Source organism: Rana temporaria, chromosome 3 (assembly GCF_905171775.1).
Source record: "Rana temporaria chromosome 3, aRanTem1.1, whole genome shotgun sequence".
Taxonomy (NCBI): Eukaryota; Metazoa; Chordata; class Amphibia; order Anura; family Ranidae; genus Rana; species Rana temporaria.
The window spans coordinates 66,700,183-66,725,915 of NC_053491.1; the positions used below are offsets into that span (position 1 = coordinate 66,700,183).

At 42.8% G+C, this 25,733-nt stretch overlaps 1 protein-coding gene across 2 annotated transcripts in view; it reads right to left on the reverse strand.

Moving 5' to 3' along the window:
- Positions 1-221: 221 nt before the first annotated feature.
- Positions 222-25,733, reverse strand: part of FAM214A (family with sequence similarity 214 member A) — a 130,864-nt gene continuing 105,352 nt past the window's right edge. For both annotated transcript variants that reach the window (XM_040342710.1, XM_040342711.1), the window contains exons 6-12: positions 22,767-22,883; positions 19,597-19,676; positions 13,330-13,438; positions 11,151-11,309; positions 9,183-9,251; positions 5,813-6,006; positions 222-444 (exon numbers count right to left, since the gene is read on the reverse strand). In XM_040342710.1, coding sequence (XP_040198644.1) covers positions 291-444; positions 5,813-6,006; positions 9,183-9,251; positions 11,151-11,309; positions 13,330-13,438; positions 19,597-19,676; positions 22,767-22,883 — 882 coding nt within the window. In that variant the 3' untranslated portion in view covers positions 222-290. The remainder of the gene's footprint in view (positions 445-5,812; positions 6,007-9,182; positions 9,252-11,150; positions 11,310-13,329; positions 13,439-19,596; positions 19,677-22,766; positions 22,884-25,733) is intronic.

Consider the following 25,733-nt stretch of genomic DNA (forward strand, 5'->3'; position numbering starts at 1 on the left):
AAACATTAAATATTAAATAAACAAAATAAAATAAAATGTGTAAACACTAAACTAACGAGGATTGCTAATGCAGCACACACCTAATCAAGATGTAATATAGTAGAAAAAAAATGGATTAGGACTTTCTATTGGTTTCCAGTCTACATGAAATACACAGAACATACTGAAGGAAAATCTCTGGAGCTTGTCCATGTCTTTCGTCATGTTCATTCACACCAAAGTCTCTGTTCAATGTTTAATCAAGCCTTTTCTTTCTTCCAATCTAGCCAAAGATCTTCTTGGCCGATAGCTCAGCATCTTGGTGAAAACTGAGGGTTTGTTGGAGTTTCTATGTAAGATTTCAGTTCATATGCTGCCCCGCTGTCAACTTCCATGGACTTCCGAGAGAAGAGAAGCCGCACATCTCTATGGAGGTAGATCTTTCCTGACTTGGAACTCTGGAACCTGAACGGAAAATGGAACAAATAGAATCATCAGGCAATTGTATAGTCCAGCCTTTCTCAACCTTTTTTGTAACACAGAGAGGAACCCTTGAAATACCTTCCAGGTCTCAAGGAACCCCTACTAATAATTACTATTAGCTAGATTCAGGTAGGGCGGCGCATTTTTCAGGCGGCGTAGCGTATCGTATTTACGATACGCCGCCGTAAGTCAGAGAGGCAAGTGCTGTATTCACAAAGCACTTGCCTCCTAAGTTACGGCGGCGTAGTGTAAATGGGGCTGGCGTAAGCGCGCCTAATTCAAATGAGGATGAGGGGAGCGTGTTATGTAAATGATTGGTGACCCGACGTGATTGACGGTTTTTACGAACGGCGCATGCGCCGTCCGTGTACATATCCCAGTGTGCATTGCTCCAAAGTACGCCGCAAGGACGTATTGGTTTCAACGTGAACGTAAATTACATCCAGCCCCATTCACGGACGACTTACGCAAACAACGTAAATATTTCAAATTTCGACGCGGGAACGACGGCCATACTTAACATCGACTAGGCCAGCTATTTGTTCGACTAACTTTACGCCAGAAAAAGGCGTACGTAAACGACGTAAAAAAAAATGCGCCGGGCACACGTACTTTTCTGAATCGGCGTATCTAGTCATTTGCATATTCTTCGCCGAACTCAACGGAAGCGCCACCTAGCGTAAATATTGCACCCTAAGATACGACGGCGTAGGAGACTTACGCCGCTCGTATCTTAGCCTAATTTAAGCGTATCTGGTTTCCAGAATACGCTTAAATTTAGGACGGCGTAGATTCAGAGTTACATCGGCGTATCTACTGATACGCCGGTGTAAAGCCATCTGAATCCAGCTATTTATCTACAGCTCACAATAAATGAGTGTTATGGGAACTGGGAATAACGCTCCTTACATTTGCAGTCAATCCCTCCTTATGGCGTGTACACACGATCGGAAATGTGCGATGTGAGCTTTTTGTCGGAAATTCCGACCGTGTGTAGGCTCCTTTGGACATTTGCTGTCGGAATTTCCGACAACAAAAATTTGAGAGCTGGTTCTCAAATTTTCCGACAAGAAAATGTCTTCTGAATCGTCTGTATGCAATGACGGTGTGTATGCAAGACAAGTTCGAGCCAACATTCCGTCGGAAAAAAATCCACGGTTTTGTTTTTGGAATTTCGTGTGTACGCGGCATTACAGATACAGCGGGAACAATTATTTAATCCCCAGTTTTGTACGTTTGTCCACTTACAAAGAAATGAAGGTTATCATAGGTGTATTTTAAATGATAGACAGAATATGAACCAAAAATCCCCATGATACAAATGCTCTAAATTGAGTTACAGTTCAGTGAGTAAAATAAGTATTTGATCCGCAACCAACAATAATTCCGACTCCCACAGACTGGATACAGTATGTCTCATGCGGTACACAGATTAGTCCTGTGGTTCTCCTAATGACAATTTTTTACGTGTATATAAGACACCTGTCCACAGAATCTTTCTTCCATTCAACTACTGCGCATGCGCGAGCCGCGAATGGATGATGTCTCCTGGGTCACACACACAAGGTCCCAGAAGACACCGCTCCCTCATTCCCCCGGAGGCAGCCGAGGAGCAGAAGAAAGAAGACGGACTGCGGATCAGGAAGTGGCAGATTAGGACTTCTGTATTAAAAAAAAAAAAAAGTTTAATTTTTTTTTTTTTTTTTTGCAGCAGTTTAGAATTTTTAGTTTTTTCTTGGTGGAGCTCCGCTTTAAGAAGGAACATGTACAGGCCCGTCTGAAGTTTGCCCATGAACATCTAATGCCCTGTACACACGATCGGTTCATCTGATGAAAACAGACCGTTTTCATCGGACGAACCGATCGTGTGTGCCCCATCATTTTTTTTCACCCCATCTGTGAAAAAAAAAATAGAACCTGTTTTAAAATGTTCTGATGGTTAAAAAAAGATGAAAAAAACGATCGTCTGTGGGGAAATCCATCGGTCAAAAATTCACGCAAGATCAGAATCAAGTCGCATGCTCGGAAGCATTGAACTTAATTTTTCTCAGCACGTCATAGTGTTTTACGTCACCGCGTTGGACACAATCGGATTTTTTTACCGATGGTGTGTAGGCAAGACTGATGAAAGTCAGCTTCATCGGATGTCCGATGAAAAAATCCATCGGTCCGTTTTCATCGGATGAACCGATCGTGTGTACGTGGCATAAATGATTCAGAGAAGGATTGGGAGAAAGTGTTGTAGTCAGAGGAGACCAATATTGAGCTCTTTGGCATGAACCTGACACGCCGTGTTTGGGGCCGTTTCTCTGCTAAAGGTACAGGCCGACTTTGCCGCATTGAGGGGCCAATGGACAGGGCCATGTATTGTAAAATCTGGGATGAGAACCTTCTTCCCTCAGCCAGAACACTGATGATGGGATCCTTGGACAAACCATCGTCCCAAGCGCTAAAGTCAAAAGCCTCGGAGTAATCTTTGATTCGGACAAGACCATGGACTCACAAATAGGATCAGTAGTCAGCCGATCCCACCATCTTCTCAGCCTGCTACGTAGACTCATCCCCTTCATCCCGGAAGAGGACACAGCAGTAGTAGTTGGAACAATTATTAATTCTCGACTACGCAAACTCCCTCTACCTCGGACTACCAAAATACCAGATTTCGCGTCTAGAAGTCGGCAAGAATTCGGCAGCCAGACTGATAACGGGAGAGAAACCCTGGGAATCTATCATCCCGTCCCTGAGGTCTCTTCATTGGTTAACCGTAAAGGATTGGCTCACATTCCGCTCCAACTTGTCAATTATCAATTATCTGGTGATGGCACTCCATGACGGACAGTATTCATATCACATTGATCATGCTATTCAATTATTATATTCTTTTCTGTATTTATCTATTTTGTAATATTTATATTTGTAATAAATTTGTATATTTTTTGTAAATTTTGAAGCTTCCATTTGTTGCCTCCACAATCCCAATCCTATTTGAGGTTCTTTCAATTGTTTACATTCAAAACCCTCTGCCTCACTCACAAATGCACACAAGGAAAAGCCCCACAATACCTATGCGAGAAAATAAAAACACTACAACCCCTTCGATCGACGAATCAAAACACGCTTTGCATCCAAGACCCGCTACAAATCCCAAAGGAGAACACAGGTTTGCAGTTCAAGGACCACAGCTGTGGAACGCGCTACCTATGATCATCCGCATGGAAGAAAACCATTGCGCCTTCAGGGAAAAACTCAAGACCTACCTCTTCTGAAAGGACCAGGACGACTCTGGATGCAAAGCACCTTGAGGCGATTTAGTTCGCATTTGCAGCGCTATAAAAGTTCTCACTCACTCACGGGTTGTGAATGGGTCTTCCAGCATGACAATGACCCAAAACATACCAAAAAGGAAACAAAATAGTGGCTCAAGAAGAAGCACATCTCCAGACCTTAATCCTATAGAAAATGTATAGAGGGAGCTGAAACTTCAATAAATCCTTCAGGTTTCTTGGCTGTCACTTGGCAACTTGAAGATCTGTAAAGAAGAGTGGACCAAAATCCCTCCTGAGATGTGTGCATACCTGGTAACCAACCTAAGAAACGTTTTCCCTCTGCGCTTGCCAACAAGGGTTTTTTCACCAAGTCATGTTTTCCTTGGGGATCAAATACATATTTTTACTCACTGAACTATAAATTGATAGAACATTTGTATCCTGTGTTTTTTTCTGGATTTTTGGTTGATACTGTGTCTCTATCATTTAAAATACACCCATTAAAAACTATAGACCCTTCATTTCTGTGTAAGTGGGCAAACGCAAAAAATCTGCAGAGGATCAAATACTGTAATTATTTTCCCCCACTGTAAGCTTAAAAGATTATCGGTGTCAGTGGTTACCTTCTTGAGAGGCAGTTAATGCTCAAGGAACTCCCAACAATGTCTGAAAGAATCCTAATGTACCATGGAAAAGCTGGTCTGGGAAGAAAAGAGTGAATGTTTTAACCACTTGCCGACCGCCGCATGTATATGTACGTCCACAGAATGGCACGTACAGGCATATGGGCGTACAGGTACGTCCTTGCCTTTCCGCGGGTCGGGGGTCCGATCGGGACCCCCCCCGCTACATGCGGTGGTCGGATTCCCACGGGGAGCGATCCGGGACGACGGCGCGGCTATTCGTTTATAGCCGCTCCATCGCGATCGCTCCCCGGAGCTGAAGAACGGGGAGAGCCGTATGTAAACCTGGCTTCCCTGTGCTTCACTGTGTCGGCGCATCGATCGTGTGATCCCTTTTATAGGGAGACTGGATCGATGACGTCAGTCCTACAGCCACACCCCCCTACAGTTGTAAACACACACTAGGTGAACCCTAACTCCTACAGCGCCCCCTGTGGTTAACTCCCAAACTGCAACTGTCATTTTTACAATAAACAATGCAATTTAAATGCATTTTTTGCTGTGAAAATGACAATGGTCCCAAAAATGTGTCAAAATTGTCCGAAGTGACCGCCATAATGTCGCAGTCACGAAAAAAAAAAAACGCTGATCGCCGCCATTAGTAAAAAAATAAATAAAATAAAACTATCCATTTTGTAAACGCTATAAATTTTGCGCAAACTAATCGATAAACGCTTATTGCGATTTTTTTTACCAAAAATAGGTAGAAGAATATGTATCGGCCTAAACTGAAGAAAAAAAAAATGTATATATGTTTTTGGGGGATATTTATTACAGCAAAAAGTAAAAAATATTGAATTTTTTTCAAAATTGTCGCTCTATTTTTGTTTATAGCGCAAAAAATAAAAATCGCAGAGGTGATCAAATACCACCAAAAGAAAGCTCTATTTGTGGGGAAAAAAGGACGTCAATTTTGTTTGGGAGCCACGTCGCACAATTGTCTGTTAAAGCGACGCAGTGCCGAATTGTAAAAACGCCTTTGGGCATTTAGCAGCATATTGGTCCGGGGCTTAAGTGGTTAAATTAGAAATCAGAGAAGTGCTTGTGACTGCCAGGATTCCTGACCTGTGTTTTGACCATCCTCTCAACAAGGCCACAGCCATAGTCATCAAAAAGTGGATATGACACCCACCATGGAAGTTAGGAGACCTGTTTAAATGAGCTGCAGTGTCCTGACTGCGCACTCTGTAGCACTTTGCTGGAAATACTCAACACCGCACCTGCATTTTACATTTCTATTAAAAGCAGAGCACAGTGTTGCGCTTCCAATGTCCTGCAGCGTGTTCTCTGCATAAGGCCTTAAACAGGTCATATGACGGGTTTCCTCCTCTTCCAATTAAAGTAATTGGCAATACGCAATAACATTTCTCAAAATTGTACAATGTAAACAATGGAAAATACCTCAGGTGGATGAGGTAACGTAATGTCCGCTCTTGTGTCTTTATGTTGTTCTCAAGGTTTGTCCCCTTATCACGATTTACAGGAACAGAAAATGTTCTTTGTCTGAGGAATGTCTGGTGATTGGCTGGCATGTCCTGCAAGTCATATTTCACCACAAACATCTTCACCACGGTCTTGTTTGGATTAAATAAGGTCTAAAATGCAAAAAAATAAATAAAAGAAAATTAAAACTTTAAAAGATTTATTTTACAAAAATTACTTATAAATATTGTATTGTTTAAAGCTGATGCATAGTATATTATATATAAAAATAAAAAAGTCACTTAACAGCAGAATTGGTACTTTTAATGAACAAAAAGCATACCATATGATGGTAGCTGCTGCGTTAGGTTGAAATCTTCAGTCCTCTCTCTGCCTCTGGATACCCCTGTAGCTGTGATCTGCAGGAGTATCTGGGAGCAGAGGACAGAAGATCTCAACCCAACAGTAGCAACAAGCACATGGGACACTTTTCATTGATTTTAAACACCAGAGACGGTGCTTACAAGGAAAAAAAATAAATAAATAAAAATCACTAAACTTCAGCTTTAATGCAACCAAGCACAACAAACACACAAACTTGTTATTAACATTATTAAACTGTAGTATTTTACTTGTACAAGCATTCAGACTCTTGATCACTACTCAATTATTCATGAAAAACCCAAGACAGCTATCGACACTCCACAGTCAGGCAAACGAAACCCCAATAATGAGACACACAGCTCTGTTTGAGGTTCCACACGAATAGGCCCTTTATTGAGAAAATCAGGCTCTTATATACAGTTAGGATCCTGCAGTAACCATGACCCAACTCCACCCACATCATCACACAATGGTTCCTAACGAGCTCCAATACACATCTTTTAGTAGACATTCTGGCTCCAGCTCTGGCGTAATTTACATGAGCTAATTAACTACATCCGATGTCTCAGACACATGACCTTTAGACTGTCTGTTGCAATACACATTTATCACAGGACTCCTTCACACAATACAGTACGAAGGGACTGTCTGTCTCATGGCGCTTCTGGTCCACCCGAACCCCCTCCTCATTTCTGAAGGGATTGCACATCTGGTGACCTAATCGCCGTATATGTATTGTATTTTAAATGTGTTGTATGATTTTTAATCCACTTTTTTATGTATATCATGTGAATAAACTTTTCTAAAATTACCCTTCTGTATCACTCTGGTTGAGTATAATCACTTTGCCTAGTACCGGTATAGTCCTCCCCGCCTATTTCTTGTCTGTTGGTGTTTCAGGGTCTGTGGGGATTCCCTGGACCCTTCAATTATTCTTTGATATTAGGATGATGGTACACCCCCAATCCCTTTGTATTTTTCTAAACGTGAGAGGTTAAATCTTATCACAATACAGTATCAATTAGCACAAGCCACAATGACAGATCCTCAGAAGCCATCCAAGATCCATTTACAATGCTCAATATTTTTTCTATTCTGTTAAAATTTTATTTTAAATCATGGAAACTGGTATTTTTGAAAACCAGAAACATTTTTACAGCTTTACGTGTTTGAGTTCATTGTTCCAAATTTGTTACATCTAGTTCAGGTCGGTCAAATTATACTTTAAGTGGGGTACACACTATAAGAAAAATCGGGAATCTTCGTAAGAAAATTCCGAATCGGCTGTCGAAAGTTGTGTACAAACTATATAAAAAATAAAATAAAAAATAAATTTGGGACGAAAGCATTCGCCCGATTTTTTCATAGTGTGTACAAGCCTTTACATGCCCAATAGTGAGTTCAGAGCTTTGATTGGGTCCTTGTGGGGCATCTTTTGATCTTCAGTCACTTTGATTAACTTTTTTTTTTAAGTTACATTTTATAAAAATGTAGCTTGGAATTTCTGTTCTGAAAATTATAGATGCTCAGCTTTTATGATGATCCAATTAGATCAGTTCAGTCATGGTCCAAGTGTGTGTTCATTATTGGAGGTCCAGGTCAGGGGGCTCAAAGTACTGAGAAGGTCAGTGATTTGCAGCCCAATATAGTTCTTTCAGCCCAGGTTTTCTTTAACAAAATAGTAAACTCTTGTTAACTATTGGTTAAGTAGTCCCAAAGCAGAATACCGCAACCATCATATTGAACTCCTGGTATGGTGTATTTCTAAAGTGTGGGAAACATCTCAAATTAAGGCTGGCCATACATTATACAATGTTCTTATTACATTTACCTTCAACCATGTAGTGCAAGGGCCTGCCTGATTACATACAAATTGAAAGTGTTTAGGTTTGACCTTGCATGGTTTTGGTAAATCTAAAGGAAAATTGTACAAGAAAATTGTATAATGTATGACCAGTCTATATGTGACTATATTTAGAGTCTAGCTGTGAATGTGCTGGAACTTGGTTAAAGCGGAGTTCCACCTAAAAATGGAACTTCAGCTTTTCGGAACCCTCCTCCCTCTCCGGTGTCACATTTGGCACCTTTCAAGGGGAGGGGGGGGGGAGCAGATACCTGTGTAATACAGGCATTTTGCTACCAATTCTGGGCATAGATACTCAAGCCACCCACAGGTATCTACGCCACTTACTGTGCCTTCTTCGTCCCCCCTCCGCTGTTTCTGGGATACACACAGGTCCCAGAAGACAGCAGGGACCAGTGCGATCGCACAGCACGAATCGCGCATGCGCAATAGGGAACCAGGTAGTGAAGCCGCAAGGCTACACTTCGATTCCCCTACCGGCAGAAGGCGGCGGCAGCACCTGAGAGCCAAGCAATAGATCGGGTGCCGGTATGGCGGGCGCCCTGGACAGGTAAGTGTCCCTTTGTTTGAAAGTCAGCAGCTGCAGTATTTGTAGCTGCCGTCTAAAAAAAAAAAATATAAAAATGGGTGAATCTCTGAACTTTAAAAGAACAGTTATCCAATTGTCCTGGTTGCATTTGTTAAGGGTTTTTCCAAGGAACAAAAATGTAAAAATCTTCCTCTCTGAAGCCTACCCTGCGTTCCCAAAGATGTGTCTCAAACTAATCAAAACAAACACACACACACACACACACACACACACACACACACACACACACACAAACCCAGTAGGAGGGTGTGCCCCATGAGTAGCAGGTTGAAACAACTGTGGCACACAGCTTCCCCCAGCCATCAACAGAAGAATTTTAAATAAAGCCTGGAAATTTGAATAAAAGAGTGCAGGAGAACATCCTTCTCATATTGTTGCAGTTTAAAATTTATAACATGTTACTCTGCAAGATAAGAGTTGAATGTCTGAATACTTTTGCTCCATTGTGAAATGGTCTCCTAATTGGACAAGGTCACTTACTACTTTAAGAAATAGGAATACACAGTACTGACCACTTGTATGGTTCCAGAAGGAGGTATGCGATAACCCCTCTTGCCAAGAGAATCCAGTGTAATGTAACCCTGGATGAAAAAATAAAATAAAAAATAGGATAGCACCAACATAATGATTCCACAATCAACTAAAGAGACAATCTAAAAGTAAACTGTAAAATTTCTAGAATTGTATAGAAAGCCCATGTTATTCAAAGAGCTGTGAAGCAACAAGGTTCTCTTTCAATGCACCAACTAAACCAGGGGTCTCCAAACTTTTCAAACAAAGGGCCAGTTTATTGTCCTTCAGACTTTAGGAGGGCCGGATTGTGGGCAGCATGGGCAGAAAATGTCCCAGACCCGGTGTCAGTGAGAATAAATGAGGGCCTCAAGGTTCGTGGTCAGTAGGAGGAGTAGTGCCCGCATTAGTATGAGGAATAGTATCCCATCATTGCTATCAGTGGAAGAAATAGTGCCTTCTTGTTGGTGTCAGTGGGAGGAATAGTACCCCAAGGGCCAGATAAAGGCTAGCAAAGGGCCACATCTGGCCCCGGGTCGCAGTTTGGAGACTACTGAACTAAACCATGTCCAAAAAAATAAATAAAAAAATCATGGCACGTTCCCCATGGATAATGTTAGTTATGACGAAACACATCTGAGGAGGTGCGTGATGACATCACAGCACTGTCTTGTTGAGGAGGACGGGAGCTTTGTATCATAGCCGGCCTGGCTTTGGAATTTTTATGCAAGATTTTATCTTCTGTTTGTAAGTGCAACTTTTTTCACTTTATTAAAACCAAGTTCAGTTTATTACACTCCTGGCCCTTCTCTCCTGTCAAGTTCCTTAACAGCAAGCAGCTTGCTATGGGCGCACCTGAGTTGAGTCACAGCTCTCTCCCCATTAGCTAACTGACTATGATTGACAGCAGCATTGGCGCCGCTGCTGTGTCTCAGCCAATCAGGAGGAGAGCCATAGAGGCTCAGCATCACACGTGGGCATTCAACTTCAGCCTGTCTAGAACTCCTCCAGACTGACATCCAATCATGTAGGCATTTTGAGATTTACATAACTAGCTCCAGGAACCAGCCCACAGCTTGCATCAGGGTGGAGGGCTCTTGACATAATTACTAAGGCAGGATGCTGCAGGTCCAGTGCAAGGATTTTTGTCTACTTAGGCGAAGGTGCCTTTTGCCGCCACCCCTTCGTTAAAGGCATTTCTGGAGCCATTAAAAAAAAAAAAAAAAAAGTGTTGTATGTTTTAAAAAAATATTTTAGCCCTGAAGATTACCTAAAAAGAGAGAATAAAATGTTGGTAGGGAAAAAAAAAAAAAAAAAAAAAAAAAAAAAAAAAATCGCCATTTTCATAGGTGGGTGCCCCAACGCATGGATTTTTTGTAGGTGTGGGTGTGTTTTTACATAACTTATTGCCATCATATAGGGGACCAAAGCCCCCTATTTGATAGCATATAGATGACAGGTTCTCTGTATGGAGACACCTGCCATGACAGCACTAGGCCCGCAGGTGGGAAAGCGGAGCCCGGTGAATCTGTCAGGGAAGGGGCATCTATAGCGGCCGTGAGTGTCTAAAAAGAACATTTCTGCAGCACTGTAAAAAAAAATCTGGGTATTCAGATTTTTACACATTGTACCGCCCCTTTATCCTGGCACCCTAGAGCGGCTGTTTAAGCCGCCTTATGGTAGTGCCAGCCCAGGGGTGCTGTGATGTTTTCAAGAATCTATGTACGACACCCTGATGGATCCTCCCGCCAGCCATGCTCGGCATGAATTGCACAAAGAAGCATAGAGACCCAATGATGACATCACTGGGTCTGAAGGTAGGTAATAAAAACCATACGTTTTTATTATAAGATGTAATCAGCATGTTGATGAGAGGGTAGAGAATATAAAGACAATTCACTAGCTGTGGTACTTTTATGGTGGTTGCATTATTACTTCTACTGAATCTAGAAAGCACTAATGAGTCTTACCATGTATGGAGAGGGAGCATTGTCATCCGAAACACTGTAGAAAGACACTTTGACGGGCAATGTCATATGGGTTGGGCAGAAAACTCCACTTGCCCCAACAGCTGCTGTAAAACCCCCGACTGTGCCCAAAGGTTCAAATCTATAATTTAGGACAGACTCCTGAAAAAGATAAGAATATAGGATAGGAATATTAATAAAAAATAAATCCCATTACTGGGGGATTTGCCATATCCTCTCGGTGAACATAATTATAAAACGATCTTCTCTGACAAACGCTGTTCTTAAACTTCACAGAGAACGGTTCCCATTGTCTTGTCACTTGGCACTGAATACTCACTGGATGTGTTGATCTTGTTGTTAAACGTGGAAAGTCCACTTAGAAAGGAAAATGAGAGTACCGACGTCCTGACTACTTCTGGCAGCTGCAGAAGATTGCCAGTAAGGAATATAACTTATTGGTAGTTACCAAACATCGACCAATCCACAGGCAGTGCATTTGTCAGTCGAGCTATACTGCAACAAATCCATGAACCCGACAAGCATCATAACAAAGTCTACATCACCTGTGCTAAGGAAAAAAAGAAAGGGCCAGATCCTCAAAAGGGATATGCCGGCGTAACTGCTGTTACGCCGTCGTATCCCTGTTTCTAACTATGGAACTGATCCACAGAATCAGTTTTCCATAGTTAGGCAGAAGATCCGACATGTGTAAGGGACTTACACTGACAGATCTTAGGATGCAATACCGCATCCGCCGCTGGGGGCATTTCGTGTCGAAATGCCGCCTCGGGTATGCAAATTAGCACTTACGGAGATCCACAAAGCTTTTCAGCTTCGTTTTTTCTCCGTAAGTTTTAGTTTGCAAACGCAAAATTAGGGCTGCTTTTACAAAGTGTAAACTGTTTACACCATGTAAAAGCAGACCCTTCTGTCCAGCGACGCAATTTTTTTTTTGTTTTGATTTTTTTTTTTTTCGCTGTATCTTTTTTTTTTCCGACGCAACTTTATTGACCCGTCGCGATCCACAAAGCTCGGCGTAACGTAATTTCGCGCTATGCGCGTCGGGAAAATTACGTCACGAGCATGCGCAGTACGGCCGGCGCGGGAGCGCGCCTAATTTAAATGGGAATCGCCCCCAGTTGAAGAGGAACGCCTTGCGCCGGACGGATTTAAGTTACACAGCCAAAAATTTCTAGGTAAGTGCTTTGTGGATCGGGCACTTAGGTAGAAATTTTGCGGCGGTGTAACTTAAATGCCAAAAATTACGTTGCGCCGGGTTTTTGAGGATCTGGCCCAAGCTGCCTATTTATTAGGACTTAATTCACACAGTACCCTATAAAATAGGCACATTAGATTACAGACTAGCTCCTGTAGATTTATTGCTACAGTGCAGCCCCTCTTCGCTGCATCACTTATAGATAGAGAGATAGAGATATAGATTATATATATATATATATATATATATATATATATATAATTTTATACACACGTGATCCAGCATTTTCGGGTGGGCGGCGTGCCCGCTGCCCTGGCTGTGCTACAGTACAAGCCAATCACCGGGTCCCGGCCAAAAACGTATGGCTGGGACCTGCTGAGCGAATGGCAGAACAGAGCTCTGTACAGACAGCATTTTTTTTTCTCCCTGCAAAGCAGTCTGTAAAAGAGGCACATCACTTACTAAAAGCAGCACAGGTAACACATTATTAGGCACACAGTTAACCCTTTAATTGCCGCCAGATGTTAACCCCTTTACAGCCAGTCAGTGATCGGGTATAGTATTGGCATTGAGCCCCCGCTGAGATGTTGTGTTCTGACCCCCACCATAACACTCCGATCAGCGTTCTCTGCCATTGGCTGAGAGCACTGATTGGGAGTTGGTTGGCTGCTGGTTTTTCATGCTCAGCCTGCCGGCGTCTAATAGACTGTCATACACACAGGCCAAATGTCGGCCGTTTTTTATTGAAAAGGCCGATATTGCTCGACTTTCGACTTGTGTGTACGGGGGGGGGGGGGGGGGGGGTGCGTTATAGAGCACATACCCCCATTTGTAACCTACTGCCTGAGCAAAACCCAGCACAAGCAGCCGTTTAAAAAAAAGGGCGATATTAATTTAATTTAGTGTTTTACAGAAATGTACTGCAAGTACGCACATTACAAAATAAGGCTGCAGAAAACTTACCTCAAAATTTCCCAGAAGACTAAGACAAGGAGCAGGTGGAGCGCTGCAACTGAGTTGTAGGTCAATGCTGTATTCTGAACCCTCTTCTTTTTTCTCACAGGAACGTTGTCTGTTATGGATAAAAAAAAAAAATATCGAATTTTATTTTATCTTCTTGTTCACAAACCCAAAATAGCTGTAACTAGCCTAAACCTAATATAAAGGATTTCAACCTGACAGCTAATTTGCAACCAAAGCTTTAGATCTCTGACTCTGATCTGCAGTAGGAGATGCAACCAAACTTGGTACTGTAAATTAACCATTTAAAGGAAACAGAGTGCGATTATATTCCAGCGGCAGACCTTCCCCACAAATATAAACAGCAGCAGGGTATGCCTGGCGCTGCCCATGTGGGGGCGTGTAGGGAAGGCAGATTATTTTGTTACTATAAAGGAGGGGAATCCAAGGCTATTACATTTATAATGGAAAACACTTAAGCACTTTTAATTAAAAATAGTTTACGTGTAATTAGCTCCCAGATGTACTTAGAGTGTAGACAGCATACTTGTCAATATGTTGATCTTTACATACAAGCACTTTCAAAGAAACAAGCAAAAGAGATGTGATTGGCATACATTACTAAGATGCCTTATTGTACACAGACACCATACTAAATGGCACAGATTTATAAAGCCAGGTGTGAGAAATCCAGCGCAGAATAGGAGCAGTAGGTAATAATCCTGCTGGCTTACAGCATCTTTCACAAAAGACCCCCATCTAGTGGACAAATATTGTACTGCACTTTTTTTTACCTTTAGCCCTGGTCTACACCAGTGTGGCTTTGAAATCACGATGCACCTCTGATTTCATTGTGGCTTGCAAGCAGGGCTGGACTAAGACAAAAATTTGGCCCTGGACTTAATCCAGACTGGCCCACTTTGACAGGTCTCTTCCATGGTGGCCGGACAACTCCCCCAACCCCCCCCCCCCCCCGGCCACCCAAGCCCCCTCTCCCCCTTCACTAGCCACTAGCTGTTCTACTTTATTAGAGTAGAATGGCTGGTACTGGTACTCTTATAGGCAGTACCAGTGGGAAAGCTAGACATTATTTCACCTGGGGCAAAGAATCAGTTCGGTGCTCCCCCTTATGGGACAAGATTAGGCAGAAGTGATAAACTCCCAGGCCATAGCTGTTGAGTCAGCTGTCTGTCCCCCTCCCCCATGCTCCCCTGTCGTCCCCCCTGCTCCTCTGGTCCTCCCCCTGCTTCTTTGTCCCCCCCCAGGTGAGCGCTGCGGGGAGGGAGAGGAGGTGAGTGCTGCGGGAAGGGAGAGACAGAGGAGCGGAGGGGGGCGGCGGACCGCTGTCACTGAAGCCGGCCCACTGAGCCATCGGCCTACCGGGAAACTCCCTGTAGTCCCAATGGCCAGTCCAGCACTCTTTGTAGCATAATGTGCTGTCTCTGTATTTACATCTCCTTTGGGTGAACACAATACTGTTCCTGTCAGATGTTTAGACTTTTATGGGCCGCACATACATTAACTTAGACCTACAGCCACAGGTTGCTGCACTAGCCACAATATTATCCTGTCACTGCCTCCTTACATATAAGTATAAAGGATTCACAAAACATACCTAGAAGGGATTCCACTTTGTGTGCTTGAAATGGGTCTATATAATCAAGTGGGAAAATGAGGTGAGGCATGATCCCATTAACCTACAGTATATGTTGGGCATTTTCAACTAGGGTACCTTAAAGGACAAGTTCACCTTTGGAACAAGTTTCATGCTCTACACGTATTTAGGATGGAACATGCTCCATCTCCTGCCTCGTCTCCTCCCGCATCCCCCTCCCTGTGATAGCGGGCCCAGGATCTTCTCCCTGCACCCAATGTCACAATTTAGAAACTGCTGGGCTCTGCTCACATGGCTGCATCATTCATTTACAGAGTTCTGTAAATTAATGAAGTGCAAGCACCGTTGTGGCCAATGGCTTGTAGCATTCAATGAACTACAAGGGTTCCGGTGAGAGCTCTCGTAGTCCATTGATATCAGAGGTATGGGCAGACAGTGTACCGAGAGTCTGCAGGATCCTCAGCAGATCGCAGGTGCAATGAGTTACTGGCTGCAGAGTAAAAAACAAAAAAAGGATAATAAATGCATATCTTTTTGGAGGTAAAAAAAATTGCATCTATTATTTTTTTTTTATAAAAAGGTAAACTTAGCCTTTAAGTGGTGGCTGATTGACCCCATATCTGATGTCTGCATAACTGCATGCCTATTAACACTTGGAAGAGCCAATGGCATGACACCAATGAGCTTTCTAGCGGTCTGGAAGCGTGGCATTCTGACCACTAACCACCAATAGAAAGAGGCAGTTTTCAAAATAATTCCAGTTTAATTTTGACAGGGGTTCCCTGAGACCAACACACACACACACCTGTGAAAAAGTATTTTCCCCCTTTCCGATTATTATTATTTTTTGCAAATTTGTCACACTTAAATGACTCAGATCAAACAAATTGTATTATTATTACAGAAAGATAACCCGAGTAAATACAAAAGGCAGTTTTAAAATGATGGTTTCCTTTATTAAGGCAAAAAAGCTGGCTGGCATTATGTGAAAAAGTAATTGCCCCCTAAACCTAATAACTGGTTGTTCCACCCTTGGCGGCAACCACTGCAATCAGGTGTTTGCGTTAACTGGCAATGAGTCCTTCACATTGCTGTGGAGTAATTTTGGCCCACTCTTTGCAGAATAGTTTTCATTCAGCCACATTGGAGGTCAGTGAGCTTGAGGTCACAAACAGATGGTAGAGCTCAGAATTCATGGTTTTCATTTTAGAGAGCGATCTTCTCCGCCGCTTCCGGGTATGGGCTGCGGGACTGGGCGTTCCTATTTGATTGACAGGCTTCCGACGGTCGCATCCATCGCGTCACGAGTAGCCGAAAGAAGCCGAATGTCGGTGCGGCTCTATACGGCGCCTGCGCACCGACGTTCGGCTACTTTCGGAAAATCGCGACGCGATGTATGCGACCGTCGGAAGCCTGTCGGAAGCCTGTCAATCAAGTAGGAACGCCCAGTCCCGCAGACCATACCCGGAAGCTGCGGAGAAGATGCATCTCTAAAACGGTAAGTACTGTTTCGATTGTAAAAAAAACACTGATTCCCCATGACAAAACGAGCATCAATCTAATGTTAAAAAAAAAAAAGATTTTTGGGTGAATCTCCACTTTAAGTTGTTCAGGTCCTGAAGATGCAAAGCAGCCCCAGACCTTCACGCTACCACCACCATATCTGATTGTTGGTATGATGTTCTTGTTATGAAATGCTGTATTAGTTTTATGCCAGATGTAACGGGACGCACACCTTCCAAAAGGTTACATTTTTGTCTCATCAGTTTACAGAAAATTTGCCTAAAAGTATTGGAGATAATCGAGATGTTTTTTGGTAAATGTGTGATAAGCCTTTGTGTTCATTTTGGTCAGCAGTGGCTTTGGCCTTGGAACTCTCCCATGGATGCCATTTTTGCCCAGTCTCTTTCTTATTGTTGAATCACCTGAGGCATGTGAGGCCTGCAGTTCTTTCGATGTTGTTCTGGGTTCTTTTATGACCTCCTGGCTGAGTCGTCGTCATGCTCTTTGAGTCATTTTTGTAGGCCGGCCACTCCTGGGAAGGTTCACCACTGTTCCAAGTTATCTCCATTTGTGAATAATTGCTCTCTCCGTGGTTCACTGGCGTTCCAAAGCCTTATAAATGGCTTTGAAACCCTTCCTAGGCCCATACATGTACATTACCTTGTTTCTAATCTGTTCTTGATTATTATTTTTTTTTGATTGTGGCATGATGTGTTGCTTTTTGCGATCGGTTAGCATGCTTCACTTTGTCAGACAGCGTCTATGGTATTTTTTGGATTCAACTGGTCTTGCAGTAATCAGCTTTCCAAAAAATCGTAGTTAATCACAGTTCATTCACGATTCAGCATGGGAGGGGGCAATTCATTTTTCACATAGGGCCAGGCAAGTTTAAACCGTTTTCCCTTAATTAAATAATAATTTAGAAACTGCATCTTGGATTTACTCGGGTTATCTTTGTATAAAATTAAAATTTGTTTGATGATCTGAATCATTTAAGTGTGAGAAATATGCAAAAAAAAAAACAACTTTTACAGCAATATTTATATACATACATATATATATATATATACACACACACACACACACACTGGTTCTTGACAAAAATACACTGAATTCTGCACCTGTTATCGCTCTGCGGTTTCTTTATATCCTGAATCATTCCATGAACACAAGCTAGCACATGCAGAGATGCTGCATCAGTTATTGCATGTCATGACTACAAGGATGACTGGGCAGCCAAAACAACCTCACAAATGATTTAGGGTCCTTTCACACTAGCGGACGGTTCGTCCGCTCATTACAAGTCCGTTAACAGACTTTTAAGGAATCCCTATGGGATCAGGTCCGTTAGCGGATGGAGCATCCGCTAGCGTCCACGTCAGTCGGGATCCGCTTTTCCGATCGGAAGAAACCCTATTTTTCTTCCGTTCGGCGGAATGGATCGGATGCAGACGGACAGACGGTCTGCAGCCGATCCCCCATAGGGGAGAGTGGAGCAGAGACAGGGCGGGCCCTGCACTGTGTGCGGGGACCGCCCTATCCGCCGACAGCTCAGCGGGGATCCCCGCTGAGCTTTGGCAGACACACGGAGCGGACCCAGAAACGGTCCGCTCCGTGTGAAAGAGCCCTTAAAGCCTGCACATAACAGGTGAATATTGTAAGCACACATGGCAGTTATGATTTATCCCAAACCCTGTCACTGCTAGACAGGTGAGCAGGTAAATATTAAAAGTGCGAGAACCTTAAAAAAAAAAAAAAAACAGTCATTTTACTAACTAAATTCCATTACCATTTTAATGCCGCATACACACGATCATTTTTCAGCATGAAAAAAAAAGATGTTTTTAAAAAACGTCATTTAAAATGATCGTGTGTGGGCTACACATCATTTTTCAGGTTCTGAAAAACGACAAAAAATAATAATAAAAAAAAAAAAAAAAAAAAAAAAAAATCGAACATGCTGCATTTAACGTCGTTTTAAACAATGTCGTTTTTCGGGTTGTAAAAAACGATCGTGTGTGGGCTAAAACTACATAAAAAAAACAGCGCCTGCTCAAAAGCAAGTTATGAGATGGGAGCGCTCGTTCTGGTAAAACTACCGTTCATAATGGAGTAAGCACATTCATCACGCTGTAACAGACAGAAAAGCGCGAATCGTCTTTTACCAACACGGAATCAGCTAAAGCAGCCCGAAGGCGAATGGAACTTCCCCTTTAGAGTGCCGTCATACGTGTTGTACGTCACCGCGCTTTGCTAGATCATTTTTTTTAAACGATGGTGTGTGGGCAACATCGTTTTTAATGATGAAGTTGGGAAAATGAAGTTTTTTTGGACTTGCTGAAAACTACGTTTTTTTTTCATGCTGAAAAATGATCGTGTGTACGCGGCATAAGGCTGACCATACATTACATCACTTTCTTGTACAATTTTCCTTGAGATTTACCAAGATTATGAACACTTTCAATTTCTATGGAATCAGGAAGGCCTTGCACTGTCATAGTTGAAGGTAAATTTAAAGGAAATTGAATAAGAAAATTGTAGAATTTCAAAATAATTATATATTATTGTAAAATCGTATATTGTATATCAAATTGAATAAGAAAATTGTATAAGAAAAAAAAATTGTACATGCTGTTCTCAGAATTTAGCATTTCTTTTTTTGCAAAGGATTTTTTCTAACTCCCTAAATATAGTAAGTAAGCTCATAGAAGATCTGCACAACCTGTACATTTATACATTGCTGGAATTTTTTTGGTGCAACGCTAAGCCTAGGTTCACACTGCTGCGAATTCAAAATCGTGGTAAAATGCGCGATTTTACTGCGATTTCGCCGCGATTTCGGCCGCAATTTAATGTAAATCGCGGCCCAAAATCGCAAAAAGTAGTACAGGAACTACTTTTTGAAATCGCAGATGCGGCGTCACACTGATTAGGACAGTGCCATTGCCGACAATTGCCAGCAAATGCCGCCGATTTGAGATGCGATTTGACATGTCAAATCGCATCTCAAATCGTTCCAAATCGTACCCAGTGTGAACCAGGGCTGAACGTCCTTAAAGAGTTATCCCAACAATGCATTGGAAAAAGAAAGGTTTAGGAAGAGCAGAATAAAAGAATAAAAAAATAAAAAATATATACAAAAATATAAATACCTCCTTGTGGATAAACCTTTAAATTGTAGTAAGGAAGTGTCCAGATCAAAATACCCTGACTGTGATTTTCTTTGTGGAACCTAGGTGAAATAAAAAGATTCTTTCATCTGGTAAACCCTTGCTTTCGATGAACATCAAACTCCCAATCTGCAAATAACCCGGATTCCCAAAGACTCAGCTAACCTTTAGATATTTTGACAGATGACCAAAGAGAATGTTCTGATTTTAGCCTCAATGTAGTAATATGCTGCCAAGTGTGTAGCAGGGATGCAACAGGTAAGCCGCGTACACACGATTGGTTTGTCCGATCTGTCCTTTTCCCCATCGGTGTAAAAAAAAAATTAGAACAGGTTTTAAATTTTTCCTATGGATAAAAAAAGAATGATAGGAAATTCCAATCGTCTGTGTGGAACTCCATTGGCGAAAAATCCACGCATGCTCAGAATCAAGTCGATACATCCTCGGAAGCATTGAACTTAATTTTTTTCGGCTCGTCGTAGTGTTTTACGTCACTGCGTTTTGGCACGGTCGGAATTTAGTCTGATAGGGCCAGATCCACAAAGAAGATACGCCGTGTAACTTCTAGGATGCTCCGGCGTATCTTTGTTTTGTATCCATAAAACAAGATACGCCTGAATTGGGGCTAGATCCGACTGACGTACGTCTTAGTACATCGTCGGATCTTAGGTGCATATTTACGCTGGCAGCTAGGTGGCGCTTCCGTTGATTTCCGCGTAGAGTATGCAAATGAGCTAGATATGCCGATTCTCAGAACGTACGTCCGGCGCATTTTTTTACGTCGTTTACGTAAGGCTTTTTTCAGCATAACGTTACCCCTGGGTCTATGAGGCGTACGCAATGTTAAGTATGGACGTCGGGACAGCGTCGAATTTTCCGTCGTTTGCATAAAACATTCGCGAATAGGGCTTTGCGTAAATTACGTTCACGTCGAAAGCATTGACTATTTGCAACGTGATTTCTAAGCATGCGCACTGGGATACCCCCACGGACGGCGCATGCGCCGTTCAAAAAAAAAACTTCATTTACATGGGGTCAAGTTGAATTAACATAAAACACGCCCACATCTTTGTCATTTGAATTCCGCGCCCTTCTGCCGACACATTTACACTACGCCACCGTAACTTACGGCGCAAATTCTTTGTGGATAAGGAACCTCCGCACTAAGTTGCGGCGTAGTGTATCTGAGATATGCTACGCCCGCTTTAATTACATCAGAAATCCGATTGTGTGTGCACGGCTTAAGTGTGTAGCACATATAGAAGAAAAAATAATAATATCTGAAGTTTTATTTACACAGAAAAAAAAAAATCAAATGTCTTAAATACAAGAAAGGGAAGCAATGAGCGCTACAAGCCCACTTATGTCTGTTATGCTAAAGAGCTATGTGTATGTATTGTTCTCATATTAAATGATATCCTGGGGATGCTGTAAAATGTACACAATCGTAAAATGAGTCTTAAAAAGAACAAAAAGACTGCTGTCGGCAGCTAAAAAATATATTGTGATCTGTATAATGTAGTAGCTGTGCATCTTATTCTCTCAGCCAGGACATGGCTTATATACCAGGGTCTTCTTAGCATACTCTGTATTGCGTTTCTTATTTTAAAGCGGAGTTCCACTCAAAAGTGGAACTTCCGCTTTAAGAACTCCTCGCCCCCTTACATGCCACATTTGGCATGCAATTTTTTTTTGGGGGGGGGTCACCTAAGAAACGTCTCCTCTCCACCTAGGCGGCCCCTCCCTCTAGACGATCTCCTGTGACACGTGACAGGTCCCAGAAGATCGCCTGTCCACTCCGAGAGCGCAGCGTGTCTCGCGAATGCGCAGTGCGTGCTCGGCCATGAAGCCAAAAGCCGTCACGGCCGGATGCCCAGAGTGACAATGGAGGCGCCGGCGGAGAGGAGCGACGCTCCGGGCGGCCGCATCGCTGGACCGTGGAGCAGGCAAGTGTCTGTTTATTCAAAGTCAGCAGCTACACTTTTTGTAGCTGCTGACTTTTAATAAACATAAAAAGCCTGGAACTCCAATTCAAGCCATTATTTAATAGAGATGTTCAAAACCTGACGCATCCAATTTGCATTGACGGTCAACTTTTTAAAGTGAAAATTTTAATTTTAAAGAAATGGAATACAAGTCCTCTCTTTGGGTGAACACAAGATGCTTGCCATTATCTATACAAGACTGAAGAGCCATTTATGTCCACCGTTTTATTTAGTTTAGTTTAAAGTGTTAAAATCTTAAAAAAGTATATATTTTTATTTAAAATAACAAAACATGTTATACTTACCTGCTCTGTGCAGTGGTTTTGGAATAGAGCAGCCCCAATCCTCTTCATCTCAGGTCCCTTGCTGGTGCTCCTGGCCCCTTCCCTCCTGGTGAGAGCCCCCACAGCATGCAGCTTGCTATGGGGGCACCCGAGCCACTACTTTGTGTGTCCATCAGACATGGAGCTGCAGCTCGGCCCCTCTCTCCTCATTGACTCACTGACTGATTGAGAGAGCCAATGGTGCCCGCTGCTTTGTCTCAACCAATCAGGAGGGAGAGTCCCCAGACTTCATGGCTCTCACTGGATCGAGAGGGAGCTCAGGTAAGTATTAAGGGGACTGCTGCTCACAGTTTTTTTTTATCTTAAGGCATAGAATGGACACTAGTTCTGTCGCCTCTGTCCCTTCAGTGTGAAAGCCCGAGTGTTTTCACACTGAATCGGTGCGCTTAAAGGACATTAAAAAAAGTCCTGCAAGCAGCATCTTTGGGGCGGTTTTGTACACACTGCTCCTAAAATGCCCTGCCTTTGAAATCAATGGGCAGCTTTGCAGACGCTTCGGCAGTGGAGCTTTGCGGGCACTATTAAGTCCTTCTTGGGCCGCTAGCGGGGGTTAAAAGAGCCCGCTGGCGGCCAAAAAGCGACACTAAAACGATGGCGACTTTTAGCGGTGCTTTACCGCCGACACTCTCACCCCCCTAGTGTGAAAGTGCCCTCAACAACAGGATGTGAATGTAGCAGCTGTCCCTGGAACTGGTAAAATGTACAGCTTAGGTTTGCAACGGTTGAGGCACAACAAGCTGTTTTCTAGAATGATTGCATGTAAATACAGCACTACAGCATACGAGGGAACAATTATTAATATTAAATATAAGCAGAAACTTACAGGACTTGAGAGTAAAGGTAAACCTGTGCAAGGGTGGAAGACCTTGGGCGAAGTCCCATCTAGCGAGTGGAAACCCCTCTTCCTCCAATTATTGGATGTCCGTAGTGCGACAGATTTCTAGGTACGCCAAAAAAGAACATATACTTATATATATAATAATGCACTTTGTTGGATCATATATATGCAAGCAGAAAATGGGTACGCTCATTAGCTCCATCTAGTGGTACGTAATCTTCATGTGGTTTGTGCATTTCTTCCACATCTGTGCAAAAGTGTAAAACGTTGATTTTGTGCTGGCGCATCCTGTAGTATAAAGACCGGTCACTGCTACTCTTTTCTTGTTGTAAAGTAAATTTGTCTAATCGCTCTCCTCTGCTGGTTTACTGCATATAGCCTGCTGAGTCCCTCCCCCGGCCCTGCACTCTGCGCAGAATATTGTGCAGCCCATTACTACTTTTCAATGTAACAACTGGGTTTGCAGAGGCATTTGGTACAGACAAAATTAATTTATATCCTTTGTGGCTATGAGGATTATATTTAAAATAAAAAGTTTTCACGCCTTTAATTACATGTGCACTCACATTTTCTCTCTTAGACTGCCCACAGAGTCCCACAAATACCTGCTGAGCCTGCGGGTAAAGTCCACGTAATGCAGCTTCCAGTGACGGTGTGGTGGTGCTGCACCACTCCTGAATTCAGAGTGGAGTTGAAACTCCCATATAGGCTGTGCTATTAGCATGGTCACTGCTGGTTCACAAGTCTGTTTAATCAGTACCTGACCACACTTTCTCGTGCCCACTGTGCCATGACAGCACTGCCTGTTGCTAAATAAATTAAGGAGGATTTGGCTTACTAGGGAGGTAAACGACGTCGTCATGAGGCTTGTGCGTCACATTAAATGTGCCCATTTATTGTTTGGACCGGCATAAAGTCTGATAGTTTAAAGCAAACTACACTGGCAAAGTTTGGCTCATATCATACCTTGCTACATACCCTACAGTTGGCAATGCTGGAGCTTTACAACCAAGCTTCATTTATTTCTCAGTTACAAGAGAGCAAACAATGTATACTGAGGCACAAAATGTATGAACACTGCAGTCAGCCAAAAAGGTATTTAAATCAACCTGCAGGCCAGTCTTATGGAAATTTGTGCATGGTTAAAAGATGGCACAATGTTGGTTGATAAAAGCTTTAGAACTTTCCAGTCATTTTCTCTATCGCCCATTGAGGGACACAGCTTGATAATTCAACAACCTAGGGTTATACTGTTGCCTACAGGTGAAATGAACACTAGACACAAAGAAAACTAAAGGCCAGCCCCCTAGAGGTTATAACCATTCCCATCTCACACCTGCCAAGTTACACTTGGTGTCCCCAGTAGAACAGATCCCTCCATCCTTTCTGCGATATTTCTCCTTTCGGTTGGAAGATTTTTCTACCATCGACCGATACCGATTTTCAGGCCAAAAATTGAAAATGTCGTCAGTCTCTCCAGTTGGCCGAGTGCACGCTCTACCAGTTCATTCAGTATACTGGTCTCGTCTCTGCAATGGTCCTGCAGTTCCCAGTATTAACCAGTCTGTGTTCCATTTAGCAGAGGGCTCCGCTATCCCCATCAGGTCAGGTCGGTATCTGGAGACTCGCCGAGCATTGGGACCAGAGCGGTGGCAGTTTAACTGTTTGCATCTCTGAAGACTCACAGTTGTGATTGGCCAGCAGACTGTCAACTTCTGTGTCACATTCCTACAGATGCTGCTATATCTAGAAGGCTTTCCTATTCATTCTAATAGAGTTTATGCCAACATACTTTACTATTTTCTAGTGCATTGAATCTCCTTTTTATTAGGACTTAGGGCTGGTCACGATGAGGCAGCAAAGTACTATCTAGGCTCAGCCGTCATTTTAAATCTTCCGCCATTCTAACCGCGCTGCAGGCATATTTTCTGGGCAGGCTGAATGTACCCAAGTTGATCAATCAACCTGGGCACAAACAGCGAGCCAGATTTTGAATGCAATATTTGCAAGCGGCTGTTAATGCCACTAACAATAATCATGGTCTTCTCCCAGCGGGGGCGGCTTCCCCCCCTCTGAACACAATGGCTTGGCAGGAGGGACTCCCCCATTAACACGGTCTGTGGTTGCAAGAAAGAAACTCGCCGGCCTATGGTCTGTAGCCTCCACCAGATATGTCATCTTAAGGACAGATCTTCCACCATGCTTCACTGGCTTTGTCAGCCTGGTTGTTGAAACCCGGGTTCTGAGAGATGGGGCATTTCAGATTCCTTATTTCCAACCTTGATAAAAGCTCACAAATCTTCTAAATCGCAAGATACAGTATATCTTCAAACATGGAATACATATTTTAACTGGTGTGAGTTTCTGGGGGTTTGATCAATTTTTTATATTTTTTTTTGATGGGCCATGTTCTCTTTGCTGCACTTGAGACTAGAACACTTGGTCATTAGCACCATTATAGGTCCAGTGTATGCACTGTCCTTAGGTTTTCAATGTCCTTTCCCCGATTAATACAGTTCTACAGGAAGTTACACATGGAGCTCCTGATACCGGTTAACCCCAAAGAGCTCTCTCCCCATTGCCTCAATATGGCGAGGGCCATCAAAGTTTACTTTTCTGCCACTACTTCCATTAGGCAGACTAATTTCTTGATTGTCGATTCAGAAGGTTCTAAATAGAGATTCTTGTAAGTCTTCCAACTGGTTTTCTGTACATACTTTCTCTTAACTTTACAAGGTAGATATGTAGGTTTCAGCAGATGTTAGTTTTGTTCTACAGGTTCTGCAAGCAGCCCTTGGTTTGCAATTTTTGTTGTTGGTCGCATGTGTTTGTGTGCAACTGTCTCACAGTCTGGGCTACTTTTGATGTCCCTAGGTTGCCAAATAATCAAGCTTGTGTTCCTAATTGGACAAAATGGACTATAGAGAAACCATTTACCTTCGGAAAAAAAAA